Consider the following 19,134-nt stretch of genomic DNA (forward strand, 5'->3'; position numbering starts at 1 on the left):
CTGCCCTGTTTGAAGCATAACCCACAGGGCAAGGCAGAGGACAGTGTGCATGGCATTCAAGATGCTGCCCAGCTCTAGATTTAATACTGTATTATGCCTCTTCTAGAGTACATGGTTCGTTCTTTCTGGTCGTACTTTTTTTGTATTGAATTTGCCATTTTTTCTTGATGCTTCTGGCCTCATTTTTTAGTAAATAGAACTTACACACAGGCCTACATGTCAGTATCTTTGCTTCCTAAATATATAACTTTTTATAAATATCCATTACTGCAACATCACTGTTCTCTCCTCTTCACAGCTGCTAGGCCAGATTTCATAAACTTTTTTTTTTTAATAAAGAGGTCCACCTGGCAAGTTTTTAAACACCTGTGCTTTCAAAACATTTATAAATACAATGTCCTGACCGGCCTCGGTGACTCATGCCTGTAATCCTAGCACTTTGGGAGGCCAAGGCGAGTGGATCACGTGAGGTCAGGAGTTCGAGACCAGCCTGGCTAACCTGGTGAAACCTCATCTCTACTAAAAATACAAAAATTAGCCGGGCGTGGTGGTGGGCACCTGTAATTCCAGCTATTCAGGGGTGCTGAGGCAGGAGAATCGCTTGAACCTGGGAGGTGGAGGTTGCAGTGAGCTGAGATCACGCCACTGCACTCCAGTCTGGGTGACAGAGTGAGACTCTCTCTCAAAAAATAAATACATACATACATACAAACAATGTCCTCATAAAGAGCTCACAAACTAGAAGGAAAAAAAAAGATTTCTATATAATTGAAGTTAAAAGTTAAAAACTTTAATTCAACAACTAAACCACTTAAATAGAATTTAATGATTATCAGTAGCATAAATCTGAATGATTTGCACATCTGTTCCAAACAATGAAATGTTGTCATTTAAAATTAAAGGTATTGTTAACTCGATAAGGTATAAGTTTAAACACCGGCCTTCAAACCTAACTGAAGATTAAATGCATTATCATATACTTAACACCTTATAGTTCTCATCAGCCTTAAAGGCATTTTCAAAAACTTTTTCAGATAAATAAAAGTGACTTTATCACCATTTTCCTGGTTGGAAAATTAGATCTCTAGGCCTTGTATGAGTTAGCAAGGCCTGGATAAAATTTTAGATCATCTCAATGTAACTACAGTATTTTTTTCATTAACAAAAGGTCTTTCAAATTTTTGTACATAGTTTTCAAATTTTAGAAGTTCTTTTCAAAATATAATTTTGGGGAAGATTTGCTGATTTTATTGATTCAAAAATCTGGGTTGAACTTCATGGAAAACTGAGGTTTGTGAGTATGTAAACTAGATAGAGGAGTCTCTACAGTTTTCAGATAAATGAAAAATCACTACACTACAGCCCCATTTAACAAAGAACTGAAAAATCTGTACCCTCCTTAGCTTCCAGTTCAGATAGTTTCATTCCATTGACTTAAACTCCCCAATTTCTACCTGAAATTTCACATAAAGCCCCATGACAGGATAATCCTAATGACAGAGTTTTGCTCACAGAGCAAATGGCTGATCTATGTCCCCTTTACAGTTTCCTGCATTCTCCCATGCCAACATTTAAATAGCTTTTCATTGCAGAACAAAATTTCGAAAATTATCAAATGAACATAAACCTTCTCACTTCTAGTACCATTTTCTGATTTCCCTATGATTCTCAAAGAAAAGCTTTACCCATAAAGTTGTTAGTGACAGTCTACATTTCCTATGAACCTATGAATTTCATTCACATACTTTTCAACTTTCCTTTCAAGCCACTAAAAACAATGATGAATTAAACTGAGCTTTTAAGTCTCTGTTAGCCAGCTATTCACAAGCTCACAAATTTCCTTTTGTCTTTTAAGAATTAAATTACTTACATATCAAAGAGGATATTCTATTTCCACCTGGAGACAGTTTCTAAATCACAAGTTTCAATAAAATAGACTCCTGCATAACACCACAAACATACACACTGCAAGTGCACATGAGTGCACAGACACCTGTAGACATATAAATTCTCTTGCAGTCTTAAAGGCAAATCAAGTGGGCCACATCAGACATATGAGACAAAGATGTCAAACTACATCGCAGTTATGGCTTATATTTTCTTGGAAAATTTATTCCAGCCATCTCACCATCTCATTAACCTGAATGCCCATTATATTTACCCAACAGAATTATAAGTAGCTTTTCTCATTTCATATCTCCTAAGAAATCTATAAATCTTTTATGACCTGGTATAAAAAATCCTGTTCAGCCATTATTCCCTATCCTAACAATAAATCCAGGTAACAAGTGTGTTAGTTAATTAATTATAACAGTCTGTTTGCACTGCCACAACCTTGAAACTAACACCCCAGTCCATAGTACAGCAGCGAGGGCATCCATGTGTGCAGAACATTCTCAGCTATTGTTGAGGACTCTGAGAAGCTATGGTTACTAAACAACTGCATGCTTTTGAATGGTGGATCTCACTCTGATCAATCCGAAGCTAGCCATATATCAATACCCTTTGTGTTCCTTCTACTTGCTGCACCCTTGGAGCACTGAGCTTCCCAGGATTTCTTTGGCGCCTAAAAGTGTTGTTGGAAATAGCCATGGCTGCCTCCCCTCCTAGTATCTTATTCTTACAGGCTTATAAAATTTACCCAGTATTTTCTGATGGGAAGGCTTTTCTAATAGTCGGAATAACCAGTCACATGTATCAATTGAGAGAGATCCTTTCTAAACATATGCAGCATTTAAAAAGATAAAGATATTTCCACTGTCTGCAGGATGCTTTTACCTAGCTTACTAAGTACATCTTTGATTTTTATTCAGGAGAAATCAACCACAGTTCCTAAAAAGCAGATAAGCTACATCAAAAGAAAAATTAAAGTGTTCAGGCATACCCAAACCATAAAATTCAGAGTTAGGTTGCATTGTATTCTAAGACTAAGCTTCACGTGGTTAGAAGTTTAATAAATTATTTTAGATGATATCATAAAGGCCTAAAATAACCAATGACTTAATTAAATAATTCAAGGAGCAAATTTGTGTAGCACACTTAAGACCGTTTAGGTTTATAAATTATAACATAGACTATACTATTTTTCTAGAAGTGGCATTTATTCATTAGTTCATATAGCTATCCTTATAACGTGGGAATAATTTACTATACACAAAATATTTTCAAAGACTAATAAATCCAATCTATACTTTTCAAGTTTTCCAGTAGTCAGCACAGAAATTCAAGAGGGAATGAAACAAAATAATTCCTGGGATTTTTTTTTTAATCCAGAAAGAAAAGTAGAAATCATCTAAGTCTGCTCCTCATTGTACAGCTAAGGGAACAGACTTCACAAGTGACTTGCCCAACACCACACAGCAAGTTATAGGACCCCAGGTTACCAGTCCAGGATTTTAATGACTGTTTTCCAAAAGAAGTCAACTTTAAAAATAATGAGTGACTCAATTTTACATTCATTAAGGAAACAGCATTTAATTCTTTCAATCTCAGTTTTAGCCAGAGTAATATATTAAGAGGAAACAGAAAAAAAAAAAGTTCCCTTTAGTGTTCATTGAAAAGAACCAGCAGTTGGCTCTCAAGTTGCTAGCTTTCCCACATGACCATGCTAAGGATCTGATTCCCCTGTGTGTTCAGTCACAGTCAGTGTTAATGGGAGTGAAAAAGAGGCCTTTGAAGAGAGCATTTGCTGCTAATAAAAACAGCATTCTCTAGCTCAGTGATCCACTGTCCTCTGCCTCCCCAGCAGAAGACGACTCATTTTGTCCATTTGGCTCCCTGGGGCTGCAAGTTTTATCATCTATTTTCTCACTCTTCACCCCGGCCACACCCCACTTCAATTCACTAATTCACTTCTAATATTATTCTTTCAACCTACTGGCATGATTCAAAACTAACTTAATTGATGTAAGGAAGATTTAGTATTCCATCAATGTATGTGTCCTAACTCGGTTAATAATAAAATTTCAAGCTGGCTAAACAGAGGCAAGTGATGGTCTTTTATAACAGTCAGATCAAGAAATACAGAGAAACTGGAAAACATCATTCTCAGTAAACTATCGCAAGGACAAAAAACCAAACACCGCATGTTCTCACTCATAGGTGGGAATTGAACAATGAGAACTCATGGACACAGGAAGGGGAACATCACATTCCAGGGACTGTTGTGGGGTGGGGGGAGGGGGGAGGGACAGCATTAGGAGATATACCTAATGCTAAATGACGAGTTAATGGGTGCAGGAAATCAACATGGCACATGGATACATATGTAACAAACCTGCACATTGTGCACATGTACCCTAAAACCTAAAGTATAATAAAAAAAAAAAAAAAGAAAAGAAATACAGAGAAACACAAAATTCACAGGAAGACAGACAAACAGCTGGGATGTCAGGAAAAGTCCAGAAAATATTGTTCCCTAGAGTGCCTATTACTTAAAATGTAATTTTTTATTTCTAAAACCATCAGCAGCTCCAATTTCCAGGAAATTAACCAACTCATTGCTTAAGACCTGGTCAGTTAAGCCCCCTCTGTCTGCACAAGGAGCTCCTTTATAAGAACACTGTACGGGAACACTACTTATGGTGTAGTGTATTGTAAAAAGAAACTCTTTCACTTTGGTTCTATTATTTAAGTCAAGGTACACTATTAAAACTTACCCTTCTTTTGCCAAAAGAACACACAATGAGGACAAATCAATCCTGAAAACTCTTTAAACACCTCCTCTCTTTTATGTTTTTCCAATTTTAAGTAAATCTTAATCTTAAAGTCCTAAATTTCTGAAGTGTCATAAAGATAGCTCACTGCCTTTTTTACTTCCATTCCTTTTTCCTACGTCAGAACTTTCTAGTGGCAAATACTACATCCTATATCATGTGACAGCAATCAGATTTGGGTAGCTCCAATATTAAACCAACACCTGTTCTCACCACTTCTACTTTAGCCTTGTCTGTGAACAAGAGTTTTAATTGTATCCTAACATTTACAAATTTGAGTACAAAAATGGAAATAGCCAGTTATGAAACAATCATAAATGTTCTCTAATGAAAACCACACTCTCCCACCTGAATTATACACATAGGTGGTTTTACCCAGAGAAATTTAGGACTAACTTAGTTATACTGCAAGATTGTATTAAAAATAAATATTTTAATAAGCTTACATTGATTACCCCATATGTAATATATTTAAAGAATTGAAAATGCAAATCGTTTTGACACTTACCTGTAGGAGGACCTTCCTCCCATCCTTCTGCTCTCTTAATTCGATGTGCAGTGAATCCTAAGCAGATACTGACTCCAACGGCAAAAGTGAACAGGGATATTATCTAAGAGAATAAAGAGACCAAGTTGTCAAATACAGCTGGAGAAGACTAAATCAAATTACACAAAGGCGATTCAAACGGCTTCAACATCACCACCCAATCCTACCACTTCCAAAACGCATAGTAAAGTGATATGTTAATTTGCACAACAAAAAGGAAAATGCCAATCAGTCACTGATTCTGAAGATCAAGCATGTCCCCCCGTCATTGCTCCGTTCTCCCACCTGACACGACTGGAACGAGCTCCTCCTTGCCATGTCGAGGATTCTTGGAAAGCCTTTTGCAGCGTGCTCTTTTTGCCTTCACGGAGTGCACTGCTTTGAGGCTCTGGGTTTAGTCTATTAACTATAAGCAATCCCACCTGGGAGGTTGACAGACTCCTCTGATTTGTCCAGAGCTTGATTACATCACGGAGTGTTCACAAATCGCAGCTCTGAGCATAAGAGGCTTAAGCTATCATCCTCCTTATCCCCACCCCCTTACAGGTCCCTCCCCTAACCCACAGACACTTTCATGTGGTATCCTCTGGCAACAGGAGGGTTTGTTACATTGCCGTGGCCCATAACAGTGCATGTTCATTTTCCTTTCCTCACAAAAACATGGTTTGTCAAAAAGAAACCAAATGCATTTCATCCGATAAAAATGAAACAGGGCTGTGCGAGGGCTTTCCACCAGCTTTACGCTTTTAAGGTTTACAATGCAGTCATTCAATGGCATCAACCTCACCACTTTATTTTTTTAAGCAAGGAAAGTTTTATCATTTATAAGCCTAATAACGTTCCTGTCTTTCCCATCTATTTATTTTGCTGGCAGTTTGAGCGACCCTGTCCCTAGTATCACATTCTCAGCTACTTCTGCCTCCTTGAAAGTTTCTCATGATGAAATTTCGCAAAATTGTAACTAACATAAAAGATAACATTATTTTCCCCATGCTGTCGTTCAAGTTTAGAGAAGTAACTTTTATCAAAATACTGGAAATGCCAGCCAAGCAGCATAAAGTCCTTCTGCCCTGGGAGGACAGACAAAATAACTTCAGTCTCTGCCTCTTCTTCCCGAAAAGACTGTCAGCTTGTTTCGGGGCAGGGGAACGGGCAGGGGGGGTGCCGGGGGGTGGGGGGGTGGTTTTTGAGAGGCGGATGGGTGGGGGAAGGGGATGGAATGGGAAGCTTTATTAGCAACTGAATTTAGGAAGGAAATCTCAATGGCAGCAAGAATTGAAATGTAAAGAATTGTTTCCCTAGTTATTTCTTGGTTAAATGTAGCCACCAAATACTGTGTCCTTTGAGGCTATTGTGGGTACTAAAGTTTCTTTACTAAGCAATTTAGCAACCAGCACACTTTCAAAAGAAAAAATCAAGGCCTCTAAATCTGAAAGTTGTTTAAATATTACATGCCTTCAGGATTCAAATGAGGGAAAAAGATTTGTTTTTGGCCTCTTCCTCAGCAGGTCCAGTGACCATCTTTCTTGCACAGCACATGTGTTCGTGTGTAAACAAATACGAGACTCACCATGCAACAAATTACTAACAGAGTAGTGGCTCTGCTCAAATAAAACATGATAGCACAAAAGCAAAAACTTGTTTATAGGGGGTGGTATAGCAGGCCTGGGTTTTATTATAGATTTTTAGAATCTAGTAATATCTAATTGAAAAAAAGAAAATATACATACTGCCAAACTGTTAATTGCCTTTCTAAAATCCTTTTAGTTTTGCACTGTTGCAAAGAGGACAGACTTATACGTTTTTATATGTAAGCCTCTTGCTTTTGTCTGTATGCCATACTGATCAAATTTGGAGTAGGGTATTTAGCAAGGCTTATAAAAGATGTCAACTACATGTAAGATTTTTCTATAATCTACATTAAATTTCAAGATACAAGCCTGCCATGATAGAGGAAAACAATAAACTCCAAAGAAAAATATCAAGGCAATCCTGTTATTTCATTATATGCCACAGTGCTCTAAATGTTCTAAAAACAAAAACAAAAACAGCCTCTTCTTTTGCCTTGCCAGAGTCTAACAACTTTTGACTTTGTCTGATATTTGATTGTATAAACCTAGCTAGAAGACGATGAGGGTTCCCTTGGAAAAAAAGTTAGAGTTCAGAAGCTGAACATCATCCATTTATTTTTCTTTTATATGCAGACTAGCTGTGCAGGGGGAAAAGCTGTAATAGCCAAGTTGATCTGCTTGTTACCCAATATCCAAAAGAGTTAACCTCAGCTGCTATTTCTTTGTTTTTTTGTTTTTGGTTTTTTTTGTTTGTTTTGAGACGGAGTTTCGCTTTTGTTGCCCAGGCTGGAGTGCAATGGCTCGATCTCGGCTCACTGCAGCGTCCACCTCCCAGGTTCAAGTGATTCCTGTCTCAGCCTCCCCAGTAGCTGGGATTACAGGTGCATGCCAACACGCCTGGCTAATTTTTGTATTTTTAATAGAGACAGGGTTTCACCATGTTGGTCAGGCTGGTCTCGAACTCCTGACCTCAGGTGATCCGCCCACCTCAGCCTCCCAAAGTGCTGGGATTACAGGTGTGAACCACCACGCCCAGCCCTCAGCCACTTTCTGTTAACTGTTCTGCCAAAGAATTTTGTCTTTTACCAGCTTGTCGTGCATAAGGAACGTGTTAACATACACACATACATGCACACACACACAAGCACATATGTGCATATACACATCATTTTGCCACAGTTAAACAGATTTTTACTACGAGATTATTGTTATAAATTAACTGTCAGGAGAATGACCAAGATGACCAAAGTCCCTACCTCAGCTATCAAATTAACTACAAAATAAAATTATCCCTCATTACCTAAAGCTGAAAAAAAAACAAAAGCCTGATAATGCATAAAGTAGGTTAAGAAATTCAATTAAAATGACTGGAATTTGTCCAAAACCTTTTGTAAGAAAACTAAATTACGAGAAGTTCACTTGCTATGGTGTTTGAGATTTTGTAATAAGGACGCATGTGGCCGGCTCAGTAAACAAGAAGTGCATAAGAAAGACTGAAAAATTAACTTCCAATATGGTTTATTAGCCCAGCCATATTTCAGGGAACACTGCCCCCTGGCAGAAGAAAACCTAGAACTAGAAACAAATCTTTCAACAGTCTCAGTCCCTAGAAATCATTCTGTGGTTTTCAAACTTTATTGGGCATCAGGATCACCCTGGAGGCTTGTTTAAAATGCTGATGTTTACGCCCCGCTTATCAAGATCCTGATTCATTAGGTCTGGCAGGTGGAGAGAAGAAAGAGGAGTTTAGAGGTCAGACAAGAACTGGCACAATAGGTTACTTCGATGAAAGTCAGATAAGAACCATATTTATGGAGATAAGACCTGGTTCCTGCAGCAGATGTGATTGACTGACTTCAATAATTGTGGTCTGGCAGGAAAATTCAACCTAGGGATAAACAAAAACCGTGATTCCCAGACAGGAAAAACTGATGGCTAGAGGATCTTATCCACTGAGAGGAGGAACTTGCAGTTAGATCATTTGAGGTCCTCCTGATTTCAGACATCCAGGCAGTACATAATATAGAGCTTTAATTTCAGGCCATGCTCCACTTGATGCCTTGAACTATTTATAACTGGATGATGATCTGAGACTTCTAGGAAATCTAGAAGTTTTGCTTCTCAATTTCTCCTTTACTTCCTTCTTTGAGGTTTAAACAACTTTTTGGTATACTCTTTTGAATATCCATTTTCAAGCTCACCATTTCTTTCTTCTGCCTGCTCAAATGTACTGTTAAATCACTCTAGTAAATTTTTTTGTTTAAGTTAGTGTACTTTTCTGCTCCAGAATTTCTATATGTTTATTTTTTGAATTATTTGTTTACTGACATACTTTGTTTAGGGAAACACTGTTCTCTTCATTTGCTTTACTTTTTGTTCATGTTTTTATTTTTAGCTTTTTTAATATGCTAATGATGGTAGCATAAAGCCGTTGTCTAATAAATACAATATCCATGTTTCCTTAAAAAAAAGATAAGTACCACATTTACAGAAGTAGAGCATTATAATAAATTACTCTGAATTAATGTATTTATGCCCTGCATGTTGAATTGTTTGGCCTAATTCATAGTGGAATTTTAATATGTTATTAATAGCATTCACTATTAATTGGACATTAAAGTTTAGATCTCTTAAAGACAAACTATGGCTTTTCCTCCAGGGGACTCATCTCCAAACTGTAAGAAGCAGAGTAGTATTTTATTTACTTTGCTGGTGACACAAAGCAGCAGTGTGTGTATTGCTTAATTGTAATACAGTAGTTGCATTTATATAAATGCACAGTCTATCTTTTCATGAAATTATTCTATGAGTCCTTCTTCCCTAGCCCTGATGAAGATAAGAGGGCTTGAGGTTAACAGTGAGATTTGAAAGATAAGTGATAGAGGGTTGTCATTCTTGCTTCCTGAAGTAATTAATTGTCATGAACTGATTGAAACTGTATCTACATCCAGAGTTTCTCATTATGCAGAATTGACATCACTAGATTTAACATTATTCCCAGAATAATCCTTATTGTGTATGATGTTAGATAATTATTAACCATGTCATTTTCTGTAGTATAATTTAGCAGTAACTATAGCACATACACTACAAAAGTAAGAAAACACCATATATATTCTTCTTATTCTATCTTAAAGTCTGTTGTCTTGTTTTTAAGTTTTGCTGTGGTTGAGAACTATTAGAAAATTCAGATAAAAACTGGACAACAATCTTTGCAAAAGGATTTACTAGTCTAAACTGAGCAGAAAATTTTGATGGCTAATAGAAGAACAAACTGGCTCAATTGCTCCCACAATCCAGGGCTGCAAACATGTGTAAGTCTTACAGTTACAATTCTAAACCACAAAAGCAAAGTTTTATGGGTAGTCTATGGTCCTACAGGATTCTCCAGCAGAAGAACAGCATATACCTGTTCGAATGCAAACTAGACTTGTGCTATTAAGTGTTACACAATCGAAAGCTGACATTAACACTGTTGCAACTTTCAATGACTTTAACTTATGGCATAAATTTTATGCATACATTTACTCCCTATGGAATCTACCCATGAGCCCCAACACCAGAATAATCTCTGCCCTGTATGAATATTGCACAAATATGCATTAGCTTCTGCAACGTACCAAGCACTCTTCTGGGAACTGGTCGTACTACGTAGGGAGCTGACCCACACATAGTTCCTGCTCTCCACATTAATCAAGTAGACACAGAAATAAATGTAAAACTACAACTGTGGAAAATGAAGAAATATAGAGGTAAATCATGATGTGAGCAAATATCATTCAGATTACCTAGTCAAGGGGGTCAGAGAAGAATTTGTGGAGTAAGAGTTCATTGAGCTGTGATTGGAAGGGTGTGTGGGAGTGAGTAACCAGATTAAGAGAGGAGCAAAGACTTCTAGACAGAGGAGAGAGAACGGGCAAAGATCCTGTGTAAGATGGAGGTATGGCACATCCACGAGACAAAAACGCAGCCAGTTTGACTAGTGCAGGGAGAGCAGAAGTGAGTATAGAGAGAAGTGAGACTGGAGAGGTTAACAGAGGCCGGTCATGTGGAGCCTGGGAGGTCATGTTAGGTGATATTGTCTTTACCCTAAAGGCAACAAAAAGCCCTTAAAAGGCTTAAGCAGGGGGAGGCTTAATCAGATTTTGAAGCATTAACCTCTGTACGGTGTAGATATGAATCAGAGGGAGTCAAGAATGGATATAGCAGATCAGTTTGGAAACTTTGGCAGTAAGCCAGACAAAAGATCGTGACAGCTTACACCAAGGGGGCTATGGCGGCTTGGAGAGGAAGACAAGTGGGGGGGTTAGGAAAAAAGACTTGTTAATGAACTGGATATGGGAGTTGAGGGTCAGGAAGGTATTAAGTGTGACTCCTGAATTAATAGATACTTAATGATTATGATGACCATATATATACTCAGTGAAGTCACTTCTTTTCAATTAGATCATAAGAAAGACATGGAGATAGGTATCCATTTGCTAACACCCTAGAATTAAATAGTTAAAATAAGGGACAGAGCTAACAGCTTTAAAACATTTTCTGCTGTGACTGGAGATTACTAAAATATATATATCTATATACACACACACACACATATATACACACATATATATACATACATATATATACTCATATATACATACATATATACTCATATATATACATATATATACACATACATATATACACATATATATATATATGTACTGGACTTTAAACACTAAAAATGCATTTATTCATATTGAAGTTTTAAAAAGCATTCCCCCTAGGAAATAACTCAGCTTTGTTCCTAACTCTAGCTCATAATAAAACATTTTAAAACTCAAAACTCAACGTAACTGTTTCTTTTCAGCTACTCTAAACCCTGCATGCTAAGTGTCCAGATGAATGGAGAAAATTTCCCCCTTGCAGAAGGGCTGGGTCGCCAGCAGGCTTGTAAGCCATGTGAAGGTTTTCATTTTTGAGTCTACTTTATAATGTGACTATGTGATATGCGAACGCACATGAGTGACAGGATAATTAGGAAAAACAACTGTTTTACCAGAAGTTTTACCCTAGGGTTGAGGACTCCCATATTTTACCCTCCAGTCTCACTCACATAGGCAGGCTACAAACTCCACTTGCAGATAAAGAAATGGAGGTTCGAAGAGCATGAGGCATCTCCAAAACGGTCAAATAATTGACTGAGCCAGTTCTAAAAACCAGGTCTCCTATGCCAGCTCAGTCCTCTTTCCGCCGCAGCGTGATGCCTCTCTACTACACCACATGAGGGCCTCCACTCAACACGCCCAAAACGCAGCTACGTACACAACAAGTTCACCCTCCCAATTTCATTTTTCAGGAAAACCTTAAACTCCACTCACTTTTTGTTCATTTCAATCCTTTCCTCTCTTGTTTCTTGCCAGACAGCATGTCTACAGATTCTAGTTAATAATGACAACTACTGCCATTCGTTATCAGGTGCTGTTAGTTCCTAAATTATCTTCCTATGTGATAATGTTTAGGTTCATCCCTGCAGCTTCATTATTCTGGACACACATTAGAAGATCCTCTCATAGCCGGGCACGGTGGCTCATGCCTGTAACCCCAGTACTTTGGGAGGCCGAGGCAGGTGGACCTGAGATTGGGAGTTCGAGACCACCCTGACCAACATGGAGAAACTCCATCTCTAATAAAAATACAAAATTAGCTGGGCGTGGTGGCGCATGCCTGTCATCCTAGCTACTCAGGAGGCTGAGGCAGGAGAATCGCTTGAACCCAGGGAGTGGACGTTGCACTGAGCCGAGATCGCACCATTGCACTCCAGCCTGGGCAACAGGAGCGAAACTGAATCTCAAAAAAAAAAAAGAAGGTCCTTTCATAACTGCTCTTCCTGTTTGTACTCTCTGTCCCCTCTGACCACCATTTCATTAAGTTCTCTTTTATAATTAATTCCCATTAATTACCCAGAGAGCCCTAAACAATATGCAAATCTAATAATTTTCCTTCCAAACTTTTTTTTTTTGAGATGGAGTTTCACTCTTGTCGCCCAGGCTGGAGCACAATGGCAGGATCTCGGCTCACCGCAACCTCCGCCTCCCGGGTTCAAGCGATTCTCCTGCCTCAGCATCCCAAGTAGCTGGGATTACAGGCATGTGCCACCACACCCAGCTAATTTTTTTGTATTTTTAGTAGAGACAGGGTTTCACCATGTTAGCCAGGATGGTCTCGATCTCCTGACCTCGTGATCCGCCTGCCTCGGCCTCCCAAAGTTCTGGGATTACAGGCGTGAGCCACCGTGCCCGGCCTTTTCCTCCCAAACTTAAAACTTTTCTGTTTGGCTTCCTATCAAAGCAGTTCTCAAAGTATGGTCCCTGGACCAGCAGGGTTAGAATCACCTGGAAACTTGTTAGAAGTGCAAATACTTGGAGCCTGCCTCATACCTACTGAATCAGAAACTCTGGGGTAAAGCCCAGAATCTGTTTTCGCAACTCCACCAGGTGCTTCTGATGTGAGTTTGAGGACCGCTGACCTAGAGGGTAAGTTCAAGCTGCTTAACCAGGCTCATAGAACCCTAGATCCAAAACTAAACTCCCTGAATTCAAATCCCAGCTCGACCACAGTTTAACTGTGAGACCTTATATGACCCTTAGGCAAATTACTTCTCCATCCTAAAACTCAGTTTTCTTGTCTGTTTCCATCTCGTAGGATTCTTGAGAGTATTACATGAAATAATCCATGTAAATCACCTAGCACAATGCCCAGCATAGAATAGTGTTCATAAATGTTAAGTTTTCTTAATTAGAGAACTATTTTCTGTTCCTTGATTAAGTTGTGCTCTTTCATACCTCCATTCCTTAACATACGTTGTTGCTTTGGCCTAGAATGCCCTTCTCTGCCTAATTTCCCTGGCAAATACCAACCTATTTATGAAAATTCAAGTCAGGTGACACTCTGCTGTGAGCCTCCCCAGTTTTGCCCTCATCTTCACACAGAACAACAATGAACGGTGTTACCGTATTGTCTGTAATCTCTCTTTTTTTTTCTTTTTTTTTTTGAGACAGAGTTTCGCTCTGTCGCCCAGGCTGGAGTGCAGTGGCACAATCTTGGCTCACTGCAACCTCCGCCTCCCGGGTTCAAGCAATTCTCTGCCTCAGCCTCCGAAGTAGCTGGGATTACCAGCACCCACCACAACACCCGGCTAATTTTTGTATTTTTAGTAGAGACGAGGTTTCACCATCTTGGTCAGGCTGGTCTTGAACTCCTGACCTCGTGATCCACCCACCTCAGCCCCCCCAAAGTGCTAAGATTACAGGGGTGAGCCACTGTGCCCAGCCTGTCTGCAACCTCTTTTAAGGCAGCTCCATCCCTTTTGATCTCTCCAAATGCAGGGACCAGTTATCCTTGCACTTCACAGAGCTTTTCACCCTGCCTGGAATATAATAGGAACACAATAAATATTTCCCAAGTGAACTACTTGGCACAAAGAAATTTGACTTGTAGTCCGTCCTCTGTTACTCACCAGCTTTGTCACTGCAAACCCAAGCCTCTTTACTTGTAAAGGAGAGTTAGCAGGCTAAGTGGCTTTTAGCCATATTTTTAACATTAAAACTATGTTTCCAAATAAAATCTTAAAATGAATACTTTTCTCTCTTAGGGTTCCCTGTTTTTTCAGTATTTCTGTCTCAGGAATAAGAGCATAAATTCTTAGAGAGCAGGGGAAAAAAGCAATGTGCTATAGAGAATAAGGGCTTGGATTCTGTGCCCGGGCGCAGTGGCTCACACCTGCAATCCTAGCACTTTGGGAGGCAGAGGCGGGTGGATCACCTGAGGTCAGGAGATCTATGCCAGCCTGGCCAACATGGCGAAATCCCGTATCTACTAAAAATACAAAAATTAGCTGGGCGTGGTGGTGGGCGCCTGTAATCCCGGCCACTTGGAAGGCTGAGGCTGGAGAATCACTTGAACCCAGGAGGCAGAGGTTGCAGTGAGTCGAGATCATGCCACTGCACTCCAGCCCAGGCAACAAGAAAAAAACTCCGTCTCAAAAAAAAAAAAAAAAAAAAAAAAGTTTGGATTCTGGAGCCCAGCTGACTTGAGTCTGCCAGTTTCAAGCAGGAGACCTTGCTTAACTTCTCTAAAACATGAGTTTCTTTTAAAAAATAATTGTTCTTTCCACACAGGGTTGATATGAAGACCAAATGATGTAATGGATGTTAAGCAAGTACCTCAGTGCTAAAACACACAAAATAAACAAATATTCCCCATTACTCTATATATAAGAGAGTAAGGTCTGCGTCATCTGCTATCATGCTCTCAGCATCTTCCAAAGTGCTGGGCATAGAGTGCTTAGTAGTGACATGGGTTCTAAGAAAATCCCTTTATTTATGGAGAGATTATATGTAAGTAAAGTTAATAATGTTTCAATCCACCTTTTTCACATTCTTTTTAACCTCATGAGAAAATGAGCAGCTCTTATGTGGCAAAGGGTAGGGTGATTCTAGAAACAGCTTTGAAGGACACATTTCAACCACAATAATAAAGCCCCTCTATTTGGATTGGAAAGCCCCAAAAAGTTGAGCTTTAACTCAGTGAATGTGTTTGGATTCAAACCTAAAAGGAAGTTTACACTTGCCGCTGCAAAGGTGTCATCACGTGCTTACCAGCACAATGGAACTCTCTCAGGGAGGAAGCAAAACTGCCATTTCTGTGATTCCCCTTGCAATCATACAACAGTGAAGGGCATTCAACAAACTAGGAAGAGAAGACAACTTCCTCTGCCTGATAAAAGGCTTCTACAAAAAGTCCAGAGCTAACATCATCATATTTAAAGGTGAAAGACTGAATGCTTTCCCCTAAGATCAGGAGCAAGACAAAAAATGTCTGTTTTTACCACTTCTAGTCAACTTTGTACTTCCAGCCTGAGGAATTAGGCAAATAAGTAAATAAATGAATGCCATCCAAATTGGGAAGGAAGAAATAAAGCTATCTCCATTCACAGATCTTGTATATAGAAAATCTTAATGAATCTACCAAAAATAAAAGGTGAAACTAATAAAAATGAGTTCATGAATGTTGCTTGATATAAGACAAAAATACAAAAATCAGTTGTATTTTTATACACTAACAATAGACAATCAAAAGTTAAGAAGAAAATTGGATTTATGGCTGGGCGCGGTGGCTCACGCCTGTAATCCCAGCACTTTGGGAGGCTGAGGTGGGCGGATCACGAGGTCAGGAGATCGAGACCATGCTGGCTAACATGGTGAAACCCCGTCTCTACTAAAAATACAAAAAAAAAAAAAATTAGCCAGGTGTGGTGGTGGGCACGTGTAGTCCCAGCTACTCAAGAGGCTGAGGCAGGAGAATGGCATGAACCTGGGAGGCAGAGCTTGCAGTGAGCCGAGATTGCACCACTGCACTCCAGCCTGGGTGGCAGAGCAAGACTCCGTCTCAAAAAAAAAAAAAAGAAAAGAAAAGAAAATTGAATTTATAATAGTATCAAAGATCTAAAATACTTAGAAATAAATTTGACAAAATAAGTGAGATTTGCACACTAACTATTAGAGAGAATCATTGAGATATATTAAAGAAGACCTAAATTTGGGAAGATCTGCTTTTTCATGATTGGAAGACATTATTGTCAATATGGCAAGAAAGTGAAAAGATGACCTACGGATGGAAGAAAATATTTACGAATCATATAACTGATAATGTTCAAATATCTAGAACATATAAAGAACCCTTACAACTCAGCAATAAAAAGACATATAATCCAATTTTTAAAAAATGATCAATGGATTAGAATAGACATTTCTCCAAAGATATACAAATGGACAATAAGCAAATGAAAGTTTGTTCAACATCATTAGGAAAATGCAAGTCAAAACTGTGAGATACCACTTTACCCCCACTAGGATGCTAAAATTTAAAAGACAGTTAATACAAACTGTTAGGAAGGATGTGGAAACATGAATTGTAAAATGATGCAGTCACTTTGGAAAGCAGTTTGGCAGTTTTTTAAAATGTTAAATACAGAGTTACCCATATAACTCAAAAGTTCCACTCTTATGTATATACCCAAGAGGAAGTAAACATACGTCCACACAAAACTTGAACACAAATGTTCACAGCAGCATTACCAACTGATGAATGGATAAACGAAATGGGGTATATCCATACGGTGAAATGTTACTCAGCAATAAAAAGGAATGAAGCCCTTATATGTGCTTCAACATCACAAACCTTGAAAACATTATGCTGGGTGAAAGAAGCTAGCCACAAAAGCCACATGTTTTATGATTCCATTTATATAAAACACCTAGAACAGGCAAACCCACAGGGGATAAAAGGTCGATTAGCAGCTGTCAGATGATGGGGTATTGACTGCTATCGGGTATGAGTTTTTGTTTTGGAGTGATGAAATGTCCTAAAATTGCATAATGGTGATGTTTGCACATCTCTGTAAATATATTTAAAACCACTGAAATGTACAGTTTAAAAGAGTGAATTGTATAACATATAAATTATATCCCAAAAGAGCTATTTTAAAAAAGAACTGAGATTATACCTGCAGAGAAGCAAATTCCAAAGCATCTGGATGCACAGAAAAGGAACATTAACCCTGACTTTCAGTTCTCAGGTTCATGCATTCAACGTTGTCCCCAGAGTCAACCCGGTTATCCTCTGAACCTGATGATTAACAGGTGGACTGATGCATTTGAGTCATGGTGTGGACTGCTCTTAACGAGGCCCTGTGCGTGTGATGAAACCCTCTGCATCCCCCAGAATTAGAAGAACTACTGGGACTTTGTCAGAGCAACTTGGCCCTCTGCCATATCTCTTTCATCAGGTTTTCTGTTTCATTTTACTTTTAAATAAAACAGTCTAGAAGACACCCTAGTTCTAGCGTACACATCTCAAGTATCCTGAAACTTAATGGCAACAAACTGTAAACAGAGTTTGTGGGGCCGTTGTGAGAATTTAAGAACAATAATACCTTTCATTTGGAGAATACTTCTTTAAAAAAAAAAAAAAAGCCCTATGAACTAGAGTTAATGTTAGATAGATCAAGGCTCACTCACTCTTCCAACTTTGTAATCAATAAAACAGAAAGGCTGTCCATAGATATGTCACAGAGCTAAAGGACCTCTGACAGGGAGATCAGGACAGCTCACATGGCAGATGGGCATGTATTATAATGGTTGAATTATAGATAGGGGATTTTTAAGTAGATAAAGAGGGGAAGGGCATTGCAAGCAGAGGAAATTCCAGGAGCAAAGACTCAAAAATTTCAGAAAGGGAGAAGAGAAAAGAAAAAGCAAATATGTATACATAGTACCATATTTGACATGGAACAGACATTCTTTTAAGTGGTAGCTAGTATTTGGTAAGTGTTTGCACTTTGCCAGGCAACCAACTGGGGACATTTACATAGTGCATAATTGAATATTTATAAAACCTTCACAGTATTATCATTGTCAATAGATAAGAAAACAACTTCAAATATATCAAACAACTTGCCCAAGTTCAAGCGCCTCTTAAGTGGGGGAATCATCTTTTCTCTTGATTTCCCAATAAGAATTACAAAACTGGGAAGACCTCAAAGGAATGGGAATTTCAACTGTGTGCTGAAAGAAACCTGAGTCTACTAAAGGCAGAGGATCTGATAGATGTTTGATGAGTCTTGATACTTGATAATGTTTCCTAATTCAGAAGATAATAGCCACAGATTAACCTTTATTGTAGGCTGACCTTCTTGTGACCCCCAAAAAGAATAGGTTGCAAATGAAAAAGTGACCAGAACCTTGGGCATCCTGGACATGTCATTTCAAAATCCTAAGAGCTCGGAGAGAATGCTGGTCATTATCAGACAATTGCCTAAATTTTGGAAACCAGAATTTTCCAAATTCAAATAATAGTGGTTCAACACAGATTTAGTAAGCATCCACTGCAGTATTAGCTAATGCTTATTGAAAGCTTACTCTGTGTCAAGTACCACTTGATATCAAGGATAGTAAGATAAAAGGCATGTTTTAATCGGGAGATTGTAAAGTGTCTTAGTCCATTCATGCTTCTATAAAAAAAACCATAAACTGGGTGGCTTATATATGACATAAATGTATTTTTCATAGTTCTGGAGGCTGGGAAGTTTACGATCAAGGCACCAGCAGATTCTGCGTCTGGTGAGGACCCCACTTCCTCATAGAAAGCTGTCTTTTCATTGTAATCTCACATTATGGAAGGGTAAGGGTCTCTGTGGGGTCTTTTATATAAGAACATTGACCCATTCATGAAGCCTCTACCCTCATGATTTAAT

General features: G+C 38.7%; 1 protein-coding gene across 7 annotated transcripts in view; it reads right to left on the reverse strand.

Annotated features, from left to right (window-relative positions):
• ENPP2 (ectonucleotide pyrophosphatase/phosphodiesterase 2) overlaps positions 1 to 19,134 on the reverse strand; it is a 123,619-nt gene that overhangs the window by 83,696 nt on the left and 20,789 nt on the right. For 5 of the 7 annotated variants that reach the window (XM_030795467.1, XM_030795464.1, XM_030795463.1 and 2 more), the window contains one exon: positions 5,224 to 5,326. In XM_030795467.1, coding sequence (XP_030651327.1) covers positions 5,224 to 5,326 — 103 coding nt within the window. Of the gene's footprint in view, positions 1 to 5,223; positions 5,327 to 5,547; positions 5,710 to 19,134 lie in introns of those variants that run through there. The other 2 variants (XM_030795466.1, XM_030795462.1) reach the window with 1 other exon arrangement.

Source organism: Nomascus leucogenys, chromosome 16 (genome assembly GCF_006542625.1).
Source record: "Nomascus leucogenys isolate Asia chromosome 16, Asia_NLE_v1, whole genome shotgun sequence".
NCBI lineage: Eukaryota > Metazoa > Chordata > Mammalia > Primates > Hylobatidae > Nomascus > Nomascus leucogenys.